General features: G+C 38.1%; 1 protein-coding gene across 9 annotated transcripts in view; it reads left to right on the top strand.

The window, feature by feature from the left end:
• Positions 1-15,877, top strand: part of MBNL1 (muscleblind like splicing regulator 1) — a 111,263-nt gene extending 95,386 nt beyond the window's left edge. For 5 of the 9 annotated variants that reach the window (XM_026065156.1, XM_026065151.1, XM_026065157.1 and 2 more), the window contains 5 exons: positions 51-204; positions 6,337-6,372; positions 7,071-7,165; positions 10,594-10,668; positions 12,492-15,877. In XM_026065156.1, the coding sequence (XP_025920941.1) occupies positions 51-204; positions 6,337-6,372; positions 7,071-7,165; positions 10,594-10,650 (342 nt within the window). In that variant the 3' untranslated portion in view covers positions 10,651-10,668; positions 12,492-15,877. The remainder of the gene's footprint in view (positions 1-50; positions 205-6,336; positions 6,373-7,070; positions 7,166-10,593; positions 10,669-12,491) is intronic. The other 4 variants (XM_026065152.1, XM_026065159.1, XM_026065154.1 and 1 more) reach the window with 2 other exon arrangements.
• Positions 15,878-17,063: the final 1,186 nt, after the last annotated feature.

Below are 17,063 nucleotides of genomic sequence, written 5' to 3'. Positions count from 1 at the left end.
TTTTTTTTTTTTTTTACTGGACTTCATTTTTATACTCATCCACCATTCAGGGAATTCCTCAAGCCGTACTCCCCCCGTTACCAAAGAGGCCTGCGCTTGAAAAAACCAATGGTGCCACCGCAGTCTTTAACACTGGTATTTTCCAATACCAGCAAGCTCTCGCCAACATGCAGTTGCAGCAGCATACGGCCTTTCTCCCACCAGGTAAGTGCTCCTCGCCCGGCTTTCCCTGGGGAGGGAGAGGGGGAAATTCCGGAAAASAACACGTGAGGAAAATAACCGTTTGCTTTCAGCGGTAAATGGCTAAAGGCGCCGGTGCAGCTGGCGCGGCTATCGTCAGGTGCCGTCCCAGGCTGCGATAAGGCGCCACGGCAGCGCTGCCCGCCTGGGGCCCGGGCTCGTGCGCCTGTCCTGGACGCGGGGCGGGCCTTTTCCCACCTGATAGGAAAATCAGCATCGTGCTCTGTCCCTCCAGATCAGAATACAAAGTCTTTTGTCTCGTTCCTCTTTCCCCTGATTAACTTTACTTTATTACACATCTCCGCAGCTGTCGTATTTGTTTCTGTTTGCTGTAAGACCCCTTTGCCTTAATGTGCTTAGCAACAGTTGTTCTGAGTCAGACCTGAAAGTTTGGGTTTTAATTATTGTGCAGTGATCATAAAACGCACAGACAGGCAGTCTCGCAGATAAGCTACTCGTGAAGCTACAAAAAATCAAGGTTCAGGCCTCTACCACTGAAGCCTCAGTGTTGATTTCGGACTAAGCAAAACTTGAGGTGCACTTGTTTTTACTCAAGAACGGCCCAAATTATTCTAGTGGCATTGCTGACGGATTGATGCCTGTGCTACTCACATGTGCAGAGTCCCTCTGAAGCAGATGGAACTCTTGAGCAACAGAGACTTAAAGTCTGAGTATACATTTCGGTTCTGCAAGCAACACTTCATAAAAAAGCACATTTCTAGTACATTACATGAATTTATGCCTATATTGACACATCAGAGTTAGTTTTTTACACATGAACCTTGCATTAAAATACCACTGTCATTCCAGGAGGTATGTAATAAAAAGAAGACATTTGGTACATCTGTACTCAAAAAATGTGCAGATGTCCACAAGGATGGCCCTTTGTAATGCAGAGTAGCTAGGGGGGAAGAAAAGAAAACTAAACAATTGAATTTTTACCCCAGCAAATGTAAAGATTTTATCCTAAACATTTTTGAGAAGTATGTTCCCAGGCATTTGGTACAGTACCTTTTACTATTCTTTCTTAATGGCACAGTCTGTCATATAATCAACATAAATAATTTAAATGGCACAGAAAGAATAGTTGCTTCATGTAGTACATCATAATAACTTATTTAAATTCCAAAAATTCATTGCAATCACTAAAATGTATTAGTAAACACAGCTTGTTGTGAAGCTTGCTGGAGTCGATAGAAAGTCTCTGATTAAGTGAGGTCAGGTCTCTAGCCCACATGTTAAAATATATATAAAAATGCCTATATGATCACAGTCCACCCTGTAGATACTAAACAATTTCTCAGATTTGTTTTGGCAAAGCATAACTGAAGTAGTCAGTAAACTATGCAAATTTCCCACTTCCATGAAATCAATGGGGGCTGGATGATTTCCAGAAGTACTCAACACTATTACACTACACGACAGCCCTTTGAGCTTAGAAGCTTTGATTAGGTGTAATATACTATTATATATATAACATACTATTATACCTTTGTATGCCTCAGACCTCGTTTGCCTTACATAATTCACCAGGATCTTTCTTGTCAGTAACTGTACACAACATACCTCAGTTCGTATTCAGGCAAATCTYGAAACTTACGGGAGTTTGCATAGTGATTCTTGATGCTTCTTTTGAATTTTCTTGACTACTGAAGTGGTCAACTAAAGAATAGTCAGAGTTTTCTTAGCCTGAGCTACTCTACTAATTCTGTTTTTACATTTTTCAAACAGCATCAGTTTTAGCTTTCCCAGAGTCTAATACCTTTCCTAAAGTTTGAATTTTTTTTCCACCTGGTCTTTTTTAGTTTTTTCCAGTTATGTTATGACTGAGTTAAAGTTAGCTAGCATCAGTTCTGTTTGTGCATTATCATCTCCTTGGCACAGCTTTGGAAATAGGGTTTCTCTGTCAGTCCCCAAGAGCCAACAAGGCAGCACAAAGCTTGTGGGTGTCCTCAGTTCCGCTGCCTCGGAACGGAGACAGGTTAGTTCACTGGAGTCTGGATTAAAGTAACATTTTTTCAAGTTCAGGCACCCAGCGTGTGATTATTAGTATTTGTTCTCAGTTGCTTCATCTGCTGTGTATCAAAATACAGCAGGTCTAGAGGGCAAGGATGCTCCCAGATGTTATGTGTTACAGGTGTGTACCGCGGTGGAGGGCCTTAGCTGGACCCTCTTGTCTGTAGGGCATTTCACTCCTGATGTTTCACCCTAGAGAGTTTTCTGTTTATTTTCCAAAACCTGGATACCTCTTTCAAACTGCAGGCTTGATTTTGGCTGCCTGTACGCAGGGGTGTGTGAAGGCAACTAATGGGAGCATCCATGGCAGGGAATGTGTTGCATCCCTTGAGAGAACCTGTTCTCTGGGTGCCGTGGAAGTGTTGTCCTCTGTGGTAAGGAGAGCTTGGGGACCTGCATGGGACAGGCCAGCTGCAGGTGTGGAGAAGAGCTGGCGGCTGCAACAATGCTGCGGATGCTCCTTCACTCAGATTCGTATTTAGGGAGAAATTTGAATACCATAGCTGATACGCAATTCCCAGTGGGTGAATCTGAACCCTGCAGGGCTCTTGAGCCTCGTCTACAAAGGGAGGTTTAATTTTAAGAATTATGTGAATCCTTGGCTAAAGGAGGACTAAGTATTTTAGCTGCAGATGCTTTTGATGAAAAAAATACAGTTTCCGGTTGTCTAGATCACTGAAGTAAGTTAAGTTAGTCTGCCTAATGAAGAGGCTCTGCACAACTTAATATACGTTCACAGCATAGTACTTCAGTCCTGGCTGCCAACTTTTGATGCTTAGGCAGACATGCAGGGGACCGTTTCACTGTGGGGCTGTGAACTTGCAGAGCACCGGTCGCTTTGCATTCACTACTTCTGTACCTGCTCTTTGTCCTGCAGTAATGGTGAGCTGGCTGAGGGCATGGTGGTATGTGCAGAGAGAGATCTCCCACGTGCAACGGGATGAAGTTCCTGCCCCAGTGTCTGTTCCCGCCCTGTGCCTCAGTCACTGCCTCCTCAGTTGTGCTGATACCTCTGTTCCTGGCCTGTCCATGTGAGCCAGGTGACTGAACAGTCTTTGGGAAGAGTAATCCTCCAGAAGAAAGTGATCTGGTTTACAGGATCCTCCCAGAAGCTGTTGCACTGATGCAACTGCAAGGGGGAGAACTGCAGCAGGGGAGTTGCTCCAAGTAGCCAGTAATGGAAAGGCATATGCCAGCTTTGCCATTAAGTCAGTACATTGCRCATCTAGGTACTTGCTGCTGCTTCAGCACAAGAGAACTTGTTTTCTCATTGTCGTGACTCAATCAAGCCACAGATGCTTTCCTAAAGAGATACCTGTATAAACACTTCCCTCCATGGGTCTTCTGGATCTGTGTAAAACCACTATTCTCCTCCAAAGCGTTAGGGAGGGAAAGATCAGGCTTAGTCTCTAACTGTTCGCCTAAGTGGTAGTACTGATGCTGTCCACAGTGATATTTTTAAGTAGGATTTTGTAGACTGCTCTGATATAAGTAGACTGAGAGAAACAATGTGAGAGGGGGAAGAGAAGAAATTGCTTAAAATCCCAGTGAAAGTAGAATCCTCATCAAAATAGCTTTATTACACTGCAGAAATAATCTGGTTGTGAAGTTATGATCACTTAACTGAGCACATGCTTGAATTAAAATTCTGCTTTGTGCTGAAAATCTAGGGAACATTTGAAACTGCACATTTACTATTCATACATTCTCATTAGTGATTCAAAGCTTTTGAAGTCAAGATGAATATTAAGGTCATAGCAAAAATTATTTTTATTATTGGTAAGAGGGTCATACAGCATTATGTCTTCATATTTGCAAGTTATTGCACCCTAGCTAGTATTTTCATTGCTGCCTTATGTTCATTTGCTGCAATTCCCTTTCAAAACTGTGTGCACTGGTTATAAGGTTAATGATGATAACTCAGACTAAAATTTTGAGCTGAAAAGCTTTACAGTGACATTTCAAAGAGTCATTATGAAAATCTAACTTGTTTTTAGCATGTAGACTTAATAATGCATGGAGTGATGTAATATTCTAGATATAATTAAGTATGCACAACCTTATAAATAGGGCACTTCTTTAGAGACACAGAATTCAAATGTTCTTCTGTGCAACTTCATTGACACCATAGAGGAGTCATAAATATGACTGAGAAAGTAGTCTTATTAGCACTTTAAGCAAAAGTTTTCTCCATTTCTTTATCTTATAAGCAGTTCCATTGACTTTAGCAATGATTCACATATGGAGAAGTCAGGAAAGCTATCCTACTTTTAACCTTTCTTCATGAATATTTTCACTCTTTTCCGTGACACAGAAATAGAAGAATAATTAGAAAACATAATTATGCCATTTTCTTCATAGCCTTAAAGTACAGTGATGACAGAGAGTAACCTTGTCTCCAGCAGTAATAATATTGACATTTTTGCTGCTTAGTTAAATGCTCTTGAGATTTTGCAAGCCACTATTTGGCACCAGCTAAAGCAATTTCCTGTTCCCCTTGTTACTGTCACATAATGTCAAGGAAACAGTATTGCAGTAGCTCCCACTGACAGTCTTCTAGAATATATTTCTATTTCCATTGCGATCTCTGTTCCTAGATTTCAGAATTTATTTTAATTTCTGCTGTGTCAGAATAATTAGCAGTATTAATAAATCAAATGTGTGTTAAATAAAAATGGATATTCTGAAACATAACTGTTTGAATCCTTTATCTATAATATTGAAATAAAAAACTGAAAGTTCTGAATTCAGTGTGAAGGAGRGCATTTTGCTATGTAGAATAAACAGAATTACCAACTTAGTGCATTTAAAAATTGACACCTTAATGTTCCTAAAAACACCATACTCCTATTGGCTATGTAGTTGCAATGAAGAATCCACAAGATGCAGCCTAAAGAGAACTGTAGGTTGTGAGACCATCATTATTGCTGGGCAATTAGTAAATTGGTGCCATTCTGCTATAGTCCAGTGGCCCAGACACCAGAAGATTTAAATATGTCCCATGGTGGAAAAAAAAATGCCAAACAAGTATTCTTAGATATTGCTGTGTGCTGCATGGGAGGCTTACCTGTTTCATAATTCCTTTGACATGCATACTAAGCAAACAGACATGAGCACAGCCAGAGTAAATTAGTCACTTCACTGGCAGCTCACAGGGGGATAGCAAATACTACAGAAAACACTGTATGCCAGATTCACCCTTTTTTTTCTTTTTGGCATATATATTACCTAAACATATCGGAACAGTAAGATTTGAGGTAGTGAAATCATATAGATCAGATCATTGCTGTCGATGAGGAAAGTCATGTCAGAGTGACTCGGAGGTAACTGCAACCCATGCTAGGAAGACTTTTGCTCCCGGTGGCTCAGTCAGCCTTCTGCAAACCTGGAGCAAGGAGCCCGGGGAGGGCCAGATGCCTCCTGGCCGCAGCTGCCCTTGGGGGACCTGGGGAAAAGAGAGCTAAGCTGCCCCCAGCAAAAATCAGTCTGCAGCAGAATAGGAAAGCCTCACTTAAGCCCTGTCGTCTTCCTTCCTCCACTGGCAAAGCACAGCCTTGCGCTACATTTCCCAAGCAGTTTTGGGGAAAGAGGGCCAAAGCAATGCTAGTGCCTCACTCCAGTTATTCTGTGTATCCCAGTGTAGTGTCAGGTGTGGCCCTCAGTTACCTTAGGCAGTTGCAACTTTTAAGTATTTCTTTTCAGCTGAGGAAACCAGGTTAAAGACCATTACAAAGTTTGTGTCAAAAGGCAAAACGATTTAAGACAAAAAGAATTATAAAACTAACCTAAAGAAAGTTTTCTTAGTCATATTAATATTTAATAGTGTTAGACTGAAATAAAGGCAAACAAAATATACCAGCACACAGTTCAATAACTTTTTTCCCTTCACTGAAGACTAGTTCTAATGGATCACTGTGCTATTGTATGATTTGATTGTGCTGACAGTTACATGCCACTGTTCCCATAATAACAATTTTTCTTCTTTGTTCAAATGAAATTTTCTAATTACACGTGTGATGGGTTGTTTTAATTCTTTTCCCTTTCCAAATCCACCTTCCTGTTGCAATGCATGATGGGCAGGCTCAATATTGTGCATGACACCCGCTACAAGTGTTGGTAGGTGCCAGCTTTGTTTCTTGATTATCTTAAACCTGTGGTGCAGCTCACGGACCCTCAAAATCCACTGCTAGATTTTAACTTATAGCTTTTGTGCCAATCCATTTCCCTTAGCCTCCTGCACTAACACCTGTCAATTAAATGCAATTGTTTTATTTAATTGACATGGATACATAGACGTCGTTAATTTTGTATAGTAGTTGTTTGAATTGCACATCGTTCCTTGGTGGATTTTGATTGGACTATGAGTTCCAGTGTTTAGAACTATCTTGTGTTAAATAAAAGACTGTATCTTACTATAGCAACATAGAAATATACTGTCCTTCAACAAGATTAATTTTTGTGTGCAGTAAATATTTGGGTTGAATTTTTTTATAGAAAAAAATTGTAATTATAAGGGCATTTTTAAATTCTTCTGTTGATTTTTGTATTGAAATGATTAAGCTTGTTTGTGTCAGTTTTCTTGATTTGATGGTAACAAGCATTTTCCCCTTTTTTTCTCTTTCATTTTCCTTCCCTCTTTCTCCCTGGAATGTTGTCCTGCTTTGCACTGTGGTTGCATGTCACGCGCTGGCAATGATGTCCCGGGCTTTTTGCTGTGATAAATACCATGCTCAATTATCCTACCACATGTCGCTCTGGTTCCCATACTGCTACACTCTTCTGTATGTTTGCTTATATGATTTTCCTTCCGAAAGTTCCCATGGTGCACGGTGCTACGCCAGCCACTGTGTCTGCAGCAACAACATCTGCCACAAGTGTTCCCTTCGCTGCAACAGCCACAGCCAACCAGGTTTGCTAATTTACAGCTTTGTTCCTTACAGACAACTTGAAATTGGTGCTTTTAATGAGCATGGGGGTTTTGATTTTACCTCTTGTTGGCCTACACATTCTCTCTCAGATCTGCAGCATAGCTTAATAAGCCTTTATCCATGCTCAAAAGGTGCTGCAGTTCCATTTCTGATGCTAAAAATAATTGATAATAGAGTTTCTGACTCAGTCTTAACATTTGTGGGCCGTGCTGCTTATTTCTGCTCTCACAGATGTAAAGAGAAAGGGATAATACGCGGAACCCATTAGTCATTTCTATTTACGTGAAGCCCACAGTTCCTTTTAATGCAGAACACCAATCAAAACCAGTAAAAATTTTGTGCAGAGGGATTGCAGGATCAGAATTTTAACAGTCTGAGCATGTTCTGACTCTCTTCAGCTCTTCCAAAAGCAAAACAAAACATTTGAGCATGGGCCACACAGAAACTTAGATTAAGCCTTTGGTTTCAACTTGTGATTCTGCTAGGGAAGGGCTGATTACTTTTTACAATATACAAATTTCAGTTAATAAAATGTGCATTAAAATCTGGTTTTATTTCTAAATAGCTATCGTGATTGTTGCCATGTTTGGATATATTTTATGAAAAAAAGAGTAATGCTTTACTAAATAAGTAAGTATAGATCCCCCCAGAAAAGCCACAAGCTATATTCTAAAGATAAGCGTTAGGGGCCAGATTAGGTGTAATTCCCACACATACCAACTGAAGCTTCACCTGAGAATAGAATTGGCCTATTGTTTTTATTTCACTAGCTTCTCAAAAATGCAGATTTTTGTAGTACATCTAGCTGAAAATGTAACAACAAAAACTTTCAAAAGACCATCTGATTTCTCTTAAGAAAACAAATGATTTTTGTAAGATTTACTAGAAAGTCAGAATTGCCTTATGTCATTAAACCATCAAATTCCGGTCTAAGGTGCAAGTATTACTCTCAACTCAGTGAAAATGACACGTATGCCTTTTAGAAAAGGGAGGAAAACATTTTCTTTACTTTAGTATTTTGTAGGTGTGATTCTGTATTTGCAATTAATTCTGGGAATAAATGTCAATATTTAAGGCAGACTCAGCTCCARCTGAGGTCATTAGGGCTAACTCCATAAATGGTTTTAAATCACATCATAAAGTTCAGTCAGGTTTGCAGCTGCAGTCAGACATTAAATGGTAGTAGCTGCACCTGCAACCTATTAGACTTGCACCTCTGAACTTACGGTTTAAGTGCACCTGTAAAGCGGGTGCTACCTGTAGAAGAAAGGAGCCTGCTCCTACAGAGGCGGGTGTCCCCAGCCTCTCTGCCAGTGTGCTGGTGCRCAGCATTTCCACCCAAGGTAACAAGTGCTGGAGGCTCTCACAGGATTAGGCCCAGAGTGTTTGGCCTTGAGCCTTCCCACCTTTGCCCGTTGAGCACTACCATTTTGTGCTAAGGCTAGCTGTATGTTCTTTGGTGACCCTCCAAACCGATCTCTCAAAAATATTATTCCAAAAATTTTACCACTGCAGTGGTATGTAGGTGTGCACATCCCAAGTCTCAGAAGTGAACTGGATATTTTAAAATTCCAGACAATATTCAGATTAATTTGCTTAGGAAGCAGCACTTTGTGCTCGTGAGAAATGTTTTACTGAGTAAGTGTCTCTCACATATTTAAACCAGCATAAGACTTACTTCATACCTTGGAAAACTAGTTGATAGGAATGATTACCTCTGTGTAACAAAGCAACCAACCACCTGTATGCCAAAGGATCTTAATATTGTAATTCATTGCACAGCGCAGTTCATTAAAGTATTTGTCTTTACATCTTCCGTAAGTCCAGAGAGTCGCAAGAACAAGCCAAACCACAGAAAAAATCTTTATTTTTTTAAATCCCCTCTGTCTAAATTATAATGCACTTTCCCAAATAGATTACAGGGAAACTTTCTGTTGTAGAATCTGACCATTTCATGCATATCCTCCCTGGAACTTCATAACACACTTAGTAAAGTACTGCAGCCAAACCTCAATATATACATATATAACAAATATATGTATATACTATGTGAGCAATGCTGAAATTATTTAATGCCACACAATGCAATGTGCATGCATGCCGAAAGTCTTAAGATCTGGCCCTTCATCTTCATTGACTGGTGTTGAAGGTCCTTGGTATGTTTCGACAGCACTATCCCTGATGCTTCTACACAGTTGGGTGCAACAGCCTCTCCTGCAGCAGTAGGAAAAAATGGTATGAGAAGCTTCATTATGCTTGAAGCACATTTCTGTACAAGTTGGCAATGTTGTAGAATTGTGTGAAGTTGCTAGGGGAGGAGAGGGCACAAGGGGTGGAAAAAACACCTTGACCTGTAAGGTATTTAATTAAGAATATACCTCCGCCTTCCCTTTCTCATATGGGTTAACAGATCAGCCTTAATATCCATTAGGAAAAAGAATCTTTTCAAGTTCGACAGCTGTTTGTAATCATACAAATCAATTTTATGTCATACGCCCAAGCATGTTTTCCTGTACTCGTCTATTTGCTTCCTCAGCTGGACTTCCTGGTCCTGTTTGTAATGCAAGATTATTCGCAGTTCTTCTAATATTTGTATGTACTGTTGTTTTGCCGTGTTAAGGGCCTGGTCTGCAAGGTCTGTTTAGACTCACTCCCATTGACTTTAGTCTGTGTACCACACATCAGAGCGTTGCAAGACCAGGATCCAAAAATGAGATGTAGAATATACACTCGCTTATTTGTAATGCTTGTAATATACTGTGATTTTAATTTTTTTTTAATGTTGATGGGACATTTCAGGAGAGCCATGTAGTGAATTCTGTTTACACATATTAACATTTTGAGAATTGTTTCACTGATTTGGGGGGTCTCAGCTTTTCAGTTGATCAACCATGATGCCTTGTGGCTGTGGAAAGAGCACACAGCTCTTCTCGACTGTTGGATTTTCACCAGCTGTGAAAATCAAGCTCAGGGCATCTTAGGTTTGGCATTCAAGAACCCAGACAATGAAAGCAGGGAACACTTCTCAAAATCAGGCTGAAACAATGTCATTATAGAATTTATCATTTTAAATGACACACTGATATCACAGAACTTTGTGTAGGCCAACAAAAAGGGCTGTTTTCAATTACTGCACTGCATGAACTTTTGTAGATTTTAACTTCTCTTATTTCCTAAACAACCAATAATACTTATTTATATTTGTCAAATAGTGCTTAACACAATGTTTTCCAGTTTTAAGTTGCTACTGTAGCACTTAAGTTGACTTTAACTTATAGTTACAATATAAAATCCACCAACTCACAGCTGATCCTCACTTTTCTGAACTGTTATGTTCTATAGCAAAATGCTCTGTCTCTGGGTTGGCTCATTGCACATGTTATTCATTGTTTAAATTTTTTACCTGTAGATACCCATAATATCTGCCGAACATCTGACTAGCCACAAGTATGTTACACAGATGTAGACATTTTGTCATCAAACAGTAAGTTTCCAATGTGTTGTTGCTTGCAGTTTTCATACTCTGTATATGTGCATAATTTGTCTTTTTCAGAGACACAATGTTTTTATTTTCTTTTAAAGAAAACATACAAAATATGGGGGAAAGACTGAAATCCCATTGACATGCATATTCTTGACATTAACCAGCCACTGAGATTTCTGAACTGAAGCTTTATCCTACAAAAATGTTGTCCAAAAAGATTTTTTTACAAAAGTGGAGAAGTGATTGTGTTGTGAGTTTCTGTCTAGAATCTAGCAGTCTGCAATGCAGAGCTGTTAGGCTTGGCATTAATTGGGATTCTTACATAATTCTTCACTGAATGGAGATCCCATAATTAACAGTGACCCCATTAACTAGTGTGTTAGACCAGATGTAGGTAGTACTTTGTACATATAGAAGGAATGCATCATATGTATAGCTGCACTTTGGAATAGTGAAATCAGAGACTCTAAAATTAGCATTTCATATAGAGGGTGATGGCTCCAACCACTGACATGAGCCAAGGGCCAGGTCTAGGAGGTAGGTGGTTATGTTAAGCTGTCTTCAGAAAGAACTAATTTTAAATCTCCGAAAAGTCAGCATCTGTGAAATTATGGGCTTAGTCATCTAACTCAGGCCTGATTTCTCTTGAGCACAGACTGTCAAATTATGATAYGTTACATGCAGTATTTTTGAGGCCTAGGTTACGTGGCAAAGAGAGGTCACACAGAATACAGGCTGAGGTTACACTTGCATTGTTTTGGTATGAACTGTGGTTTCAGGTGGTGTATGTCAACTTTGTATACTGCAGGCTTTCTTCCCACAAAGCTTGAAATCTAGGTTTGTGTGCCTAAGCTTGAAAGATTTTTTTCTCCTGTATCTTTCTATGAGTAAACTGTAGTTTCCCATCTGTCACTAAATTGCATCTTGTAATCAAGGTCATCAGCTGCACCATCACCTCCCCTAGGATAGCTTGTGATTTGTATTGATGTTCTCTCTTCTATACTCCATTTCTGCTGTGTTATTATGGGATGGTTTAACCAGAATGGAATTATTATTTAGGATAAGGCTTAACTGATTTGCCGTAATAGGTTTAGAATAATAGTTATTCCTTTCAGCCAAGCATAAACATTTTTGAACAGCTTAAGTGACTCAGGCAGAATGCTTCTCATCGGTAGCCTAAACTTGTTATCGAGCTTCCCTCTACAGTCAGCTGGGGGATAGGAGTGTTCCTGTTTTAGACACCCTCCTGAGGCGGAGGAGGAATCACTCCTGAGAGGTCTCTCTTGTATGACAGACAACAGAGACCAGAGAAATAGCTGTACTAGATGGGTAGTTAAGTATGAAAAATTATCTTGAGGATATAGGGCCCAGATCCTTAAAGATGTTAGGTGCCTCTCAAATATTGGTTGGGTTCCCAGATTTTACATGGGCGGTGGCAACAGGACCTGGGAAGAGAGAGAAGCACATGGCTTTTCCAGCAGTGCTCACACAGCAGTTTTTATGGGAATCTCTGCCTTACAGGTTCTGAGCTTTGGAAGTGGGGAAACTGTTCCCCAAAATTGTGATACCACGGTAGTAGGCTCAGGAAGACTGGGAAGCCATTTTATTCTGTGCTTTTATCACTGCACAATTTGTCTGTAAAGTGCACCTCTGCTATGAGGACATTATTTGAAGGGAAATCCTGCAGGTTTTTGGATACAAAATTGCCCGATATTCAGTGACAAATTTCCCTTGTGTTGCAACTGCAAAGTTTGGGCCCGTGTGGTGCTAAATGAAATCTGTAAATAAAATGCTGAAAATGATTTCTCTTTTTTCCTTTCCAGATCATAACTAAAGAGAAAAGGACAGTGTGTTTGGGTTGAGAAAAGGACAAGCTCATTAGCCATAATGTATATACCGTCAAGCAACACTCGGAAACTCCCTCAGCAGTAAGACATCCACACATTGCATGTTAACAAGATGAAACAAGAACTTGGAAATCCACTGCACACTGTTGCCTATATACTTTGTACATTTAATTGATATTTGTGCTGAGGTGATCTTATTGTCTAAAAACTACAACATTGTCTATCTTTTCTAGCACAGAAAGTATGCATATGTATTTGAATATGCATATGTAGTCTATTTCCTACATAATCGTGTATGTCACCTTGAAAAGACAGACTATGATGTAACCATAAATCTATTATGTATTGGTACGTCTGTAGACCAAGATATAATTTTTTAAAGTAAGTTTATTTCTTTCAAGGTTTACAAATAACAAAGGTGCACCTTGTATTTAAAATTGCCATTATAGATGAGAGCGTGCATGCACAGTAATTTTTGTTTAAGAGTAATATTTTTAATGTAATAGATTGTAAGAAGTGGTAAGAGAGGTATCTGACAGAGATGAATGTGCCAAGCAAAACCACAACTGTGTATATTTTAAAGCACATCAATGGCTTTAAGTACCATGTTGTTAAGGATTCTCATGAAGTGCCATAGACTGTACATCAAATTAGAGTATTATTTCTGCAGTGTTATTTTCAGAGCCACATTTTCACTTACTTTATTATTACTAATCAGTCAAAGGGCACCATTCTGTTTCAAAACCAAAGCTGTCTCAGAAATGGCCAGTTATTCCTTACAGTAACAGTAGACAGCACAAGAAAGATACTCTATCCGTACAAATTAACACATACTGGACATATATATAAACTATTCTAAGGCATTGTAGTGTAATATTTATGCATATTTTACTGTATAACATGATATACGAAAGGGAGAAGCCATTTCTGAGACACAGTAACAAATGTTTGAGGAACTTATTTTGCTTCTATTTATAGCCTCTGTCAAAAGTCAAAAGGACTATAAATGCTTTGCAGAGATGGGTTTCACTTTTACTTCATCAAAGTCACGCTTTAAATAGTGACTCTAAACAAAGACAAAAGAAGCACTGACATCAGATGCATGACAAACCAAAATATGAAAAAAATGGAGATGTTAATTAGCATAGAAAGTGGGTGGGTTAACTACTTGGGTGAGTTTTATATGTGATTTTTTTTTGTTCAGATTAACTGCTTATAGCCTTAGAAAGCCTTTACAAAATAAAAAAAAAAAAATAGATGTGCATTCAAGTTTTAAGAATGGATTCATCCAAAGGAATTCCTTTTTGTGGTTTGGATGTTGCAGCTAGTAAAGGATATTTTTTGCTCTGTTCAGCAAAGTGCTGAAGTGGGGGCCAGGTCACTGGTAGTATAGCGTGGAGTGGAAGAAGCGCGAGTTCAGTTGTAGAACTCTCCATACTTCCAAGTTTACTGCAAGTTTTTATGCTTGAGAGAGATGCTTTATAGTATAAGAATGATGTGTTGATTTTACTGATTGTACTGTACATCTATTAAAGCCTTAGATTATTACATTACGGGTTAAAACCCATACCAATGTAATTTCAATCGTGTTAAGAAAGTATAGGTGACTTCACATGTTATTGTAGTTACTTAACATTATAGAATATTACTTATTTTTTTCTTGTTAAAAGTGTAGTTTTTATTTCTTACATTTATTAGATTGTTTTCATTTTCTATTACCAGTTGAATACCATTTCAGTTTATAGAATTTTGTTTTATTAGAGTTTACTGATGACTTTTTCAAAATACAAAAAAAAAGTAGTTTTCTTCATAACATACTCAGTTTTGAATTTACATGTAGTGTCATATGAGTATTCGTATTATTGTTAACTAAATGATTTATATTTTACTGATTTAATATTACAATGTAAGAATGTCAGTCATTGTTAGTTCTTGTCTAGTTTTCATTAAAAGAACAAAGATCTTTTATATGGATATCTTATAATTATATAATCATTGCTAAGTAAGAAGTTAAGTTGTTGCTATCGCAACAATCCTGGCAGACAATTGAGTAATATTTTGATGATTTATTTTGTTTGTAATTAGTTATTATGAGAAAATCTAGTTCCTAGATATTAGAATAAAATTTATTTTCTACTGTATCCATTTCAAATGTTAAAATATTGTTTAAATATTTTTTGAAATCCCTGAATATCAGGCCTTGTTATAAATAAGCTGCATAATCAATAGATCAAGGGACTTTTTGTTGATAATCCAAATACTCAAAGTTTACGTAACAAGAATTATAGTGTGTGTGTGCAAACTCTTGAGGGTTGATTATGCTGCAGTTTAGCATGTGGGAACGTATAGAGAGAAGGTTGACTTTTTGCACTTCTGTATATAGTCAAAAAAGAGAGAAACCTGTATAATAGTAAGATCTTATTTTGAATAAAAATGTCTATAATTACAAGGAGTTTTGTTAAGGCTAATAAAATGACAGGCTGAACAAAATTGCTTGCAAAAGTGGCACAGAGTTAGCACTCCATACCCCTTCAAAAAAGTTGCTTTGCTTTATGTGGACAGCTTGTAGTTTGCCAGGATTTTTTCAGCTGGAAAGATATGCCATCCTTCCAAGATCTCATGACTGACAAAAGCTCCACTGGTTCAAATCTGCCTGAAAATCATTAATAAAAAAAAAAGAAAAAAAAGAAAAAAAAAGCAGGTACTTCAAACCATCAAGGTGAAATCATGGATCAAATATTCCGTACATTATTCAAAAACTACTGCATGTTTAAAGTATCAAAAAAACTATATTAAAGATATATACTATTCAAACCAGTTTCTGACAATTTCAGTGGTTTATTGTTCACAAAAAAAGATTCTTCAAAACAAATACTGACTTTCACAAAAGAGTTAAATCATGAACAGGCAAACCAAACAGCACACCGTAGCTGTAGTTGTTATGTGATTATTTTTTATTGCTGTAGTGGTCCTGTTCTTTTAGCAGGTGAAAAAAAACCCTATGGAATTTTACTGTTTTAATGAAAAGCATTCAAGAAACCTTGTCATTATATATGCCAAAGCTGGAAAGAAAAAGTGATTTGGCCATTATTTTATCTGGTATCTCCAGTACTCACACTGAATAATTAATAAAGTTGCACTTACTTGCAACCCTGCAACTTTCATCTGCTGAAAGGACAGATGTGCTTGGTTTTACTATTATGTAATCACAGACTTACTTTTTGCTTGTAGTTGCTCCAAATTATGTACTCTGTCCTGGGCTGCAATTTGTTTTTATGCTTATTTTATTATTACTGCTATAGTTGACCTTGCTGTATGGAAAAATAAAGTGAAATTGCCCTAATAAAAGTTCTCTTTCTTAATTACATTTTTCTATACCAGGTTAAAAGTTCCACCACTTTCTTTTGCATGCATTTTTAATTTATTCACATATTTGCATAACTGAAGGGACATAATTTATTTCAAGAAAAAAAAAGCTCTATACCAGTCTTCAGTTTTTTCTTCTGCAATGCATATCATGTTAAATATACAGTGCAGGTAACACAGTTCTAGTCTGTAATGTCCAGATTAGTTGCAGACTTGATTACAAAGTTGGATCTTAAAATGGGAATATATTGTGATAATTTCCTGAAGAGCATGAAATAGCAGATCTTAGCCAATAATTTCTGCATCAACCCCATAACTTCTGCTTGAACTGTAATGTATCATTTACATGGATATGCAGTCTGTCAGGTACAAAGATACCCTGATCTGGCAGCTACAAGGTTTGTAAGAAGAGAAAATATATTCTGTGACCTGACCCATGTATATTGGTACAGTTTGCAAAAGCTGACAAACTTCTAGAGATGTTTATCAGGTCCAGCAAAGAAGCTAGAAACTTCAAGCTAAGTTCAGTTTGTTAGCAGTTTTCCTGAGTTGGGCTAATAAGTTAACCTCATTAAATGATGTGAGTGCAAATGACTGTTAGTGCAATTGGACTGAAAAGGGGGGTGTAAGTGAAGGAAGCAGCAATGAGTTTGCTCGTCCGTATGAGGTAGGAGGTTAGCTACAAAACCCACAGTTTTCCATGTCCTAGTAAAGATCTATGTTCGTTGGTTCAGAAAAGCTACTCTATCTGTATCTCAGTATCTGAAATCACAGATAGAAAGAAAATCAAAAATGCATGCAGTAATTATGGCTGAATTTATATACTTGTGATTGAAGTTTTCTACTCGTCTACTAGCTTTTTCAATTTAATTGTGAATCCTGTGTTACCAAGCCTTATGAAATTTTAGACACAGTCTTGAAAGCCTAGGATTTCTCCTTAATGCCAAGGTTTAGGGCAGAGGCCAGGAAAGGTTAAGCATTTTTCTTACAGAAAAATCGTATTAGCTACCCAAATTATCTGTATAAAACGCTATGTAAGGGAGAGCTTACAAAGCGTCACATCCAGGAAATAGAGTCCCCCAGAGAAAGTACTCGGAGAGCTACCTCATCCTCCGGGCACGGCGCTTAGCTTTATTCTCTCCGACAGGCTTCCAAAAAGCTTGCCAAACCTTGCAAAGTTAC

The sequence above is a fragment of the Apteryx rowi genome, unplaced genomic scaffold (genome assembly GCF_003343035.1).
Source record: "Apteryx rowi isolate R43461 unplaced genomic scaffold, aptRow1 scaffold_224, whole genome shotgun sequence".
In the NCBI taxonomy this organism is placed as follows: domain Eukaryota; kingdom Metazoa; phylum Chordata; class Aves; order Apterygiformes; family Apterygidae; genus Apteryx; species Apteryx rowi.
This window is presented reverse-complemented; position numbering and strand designations above follow the sequence as displayed.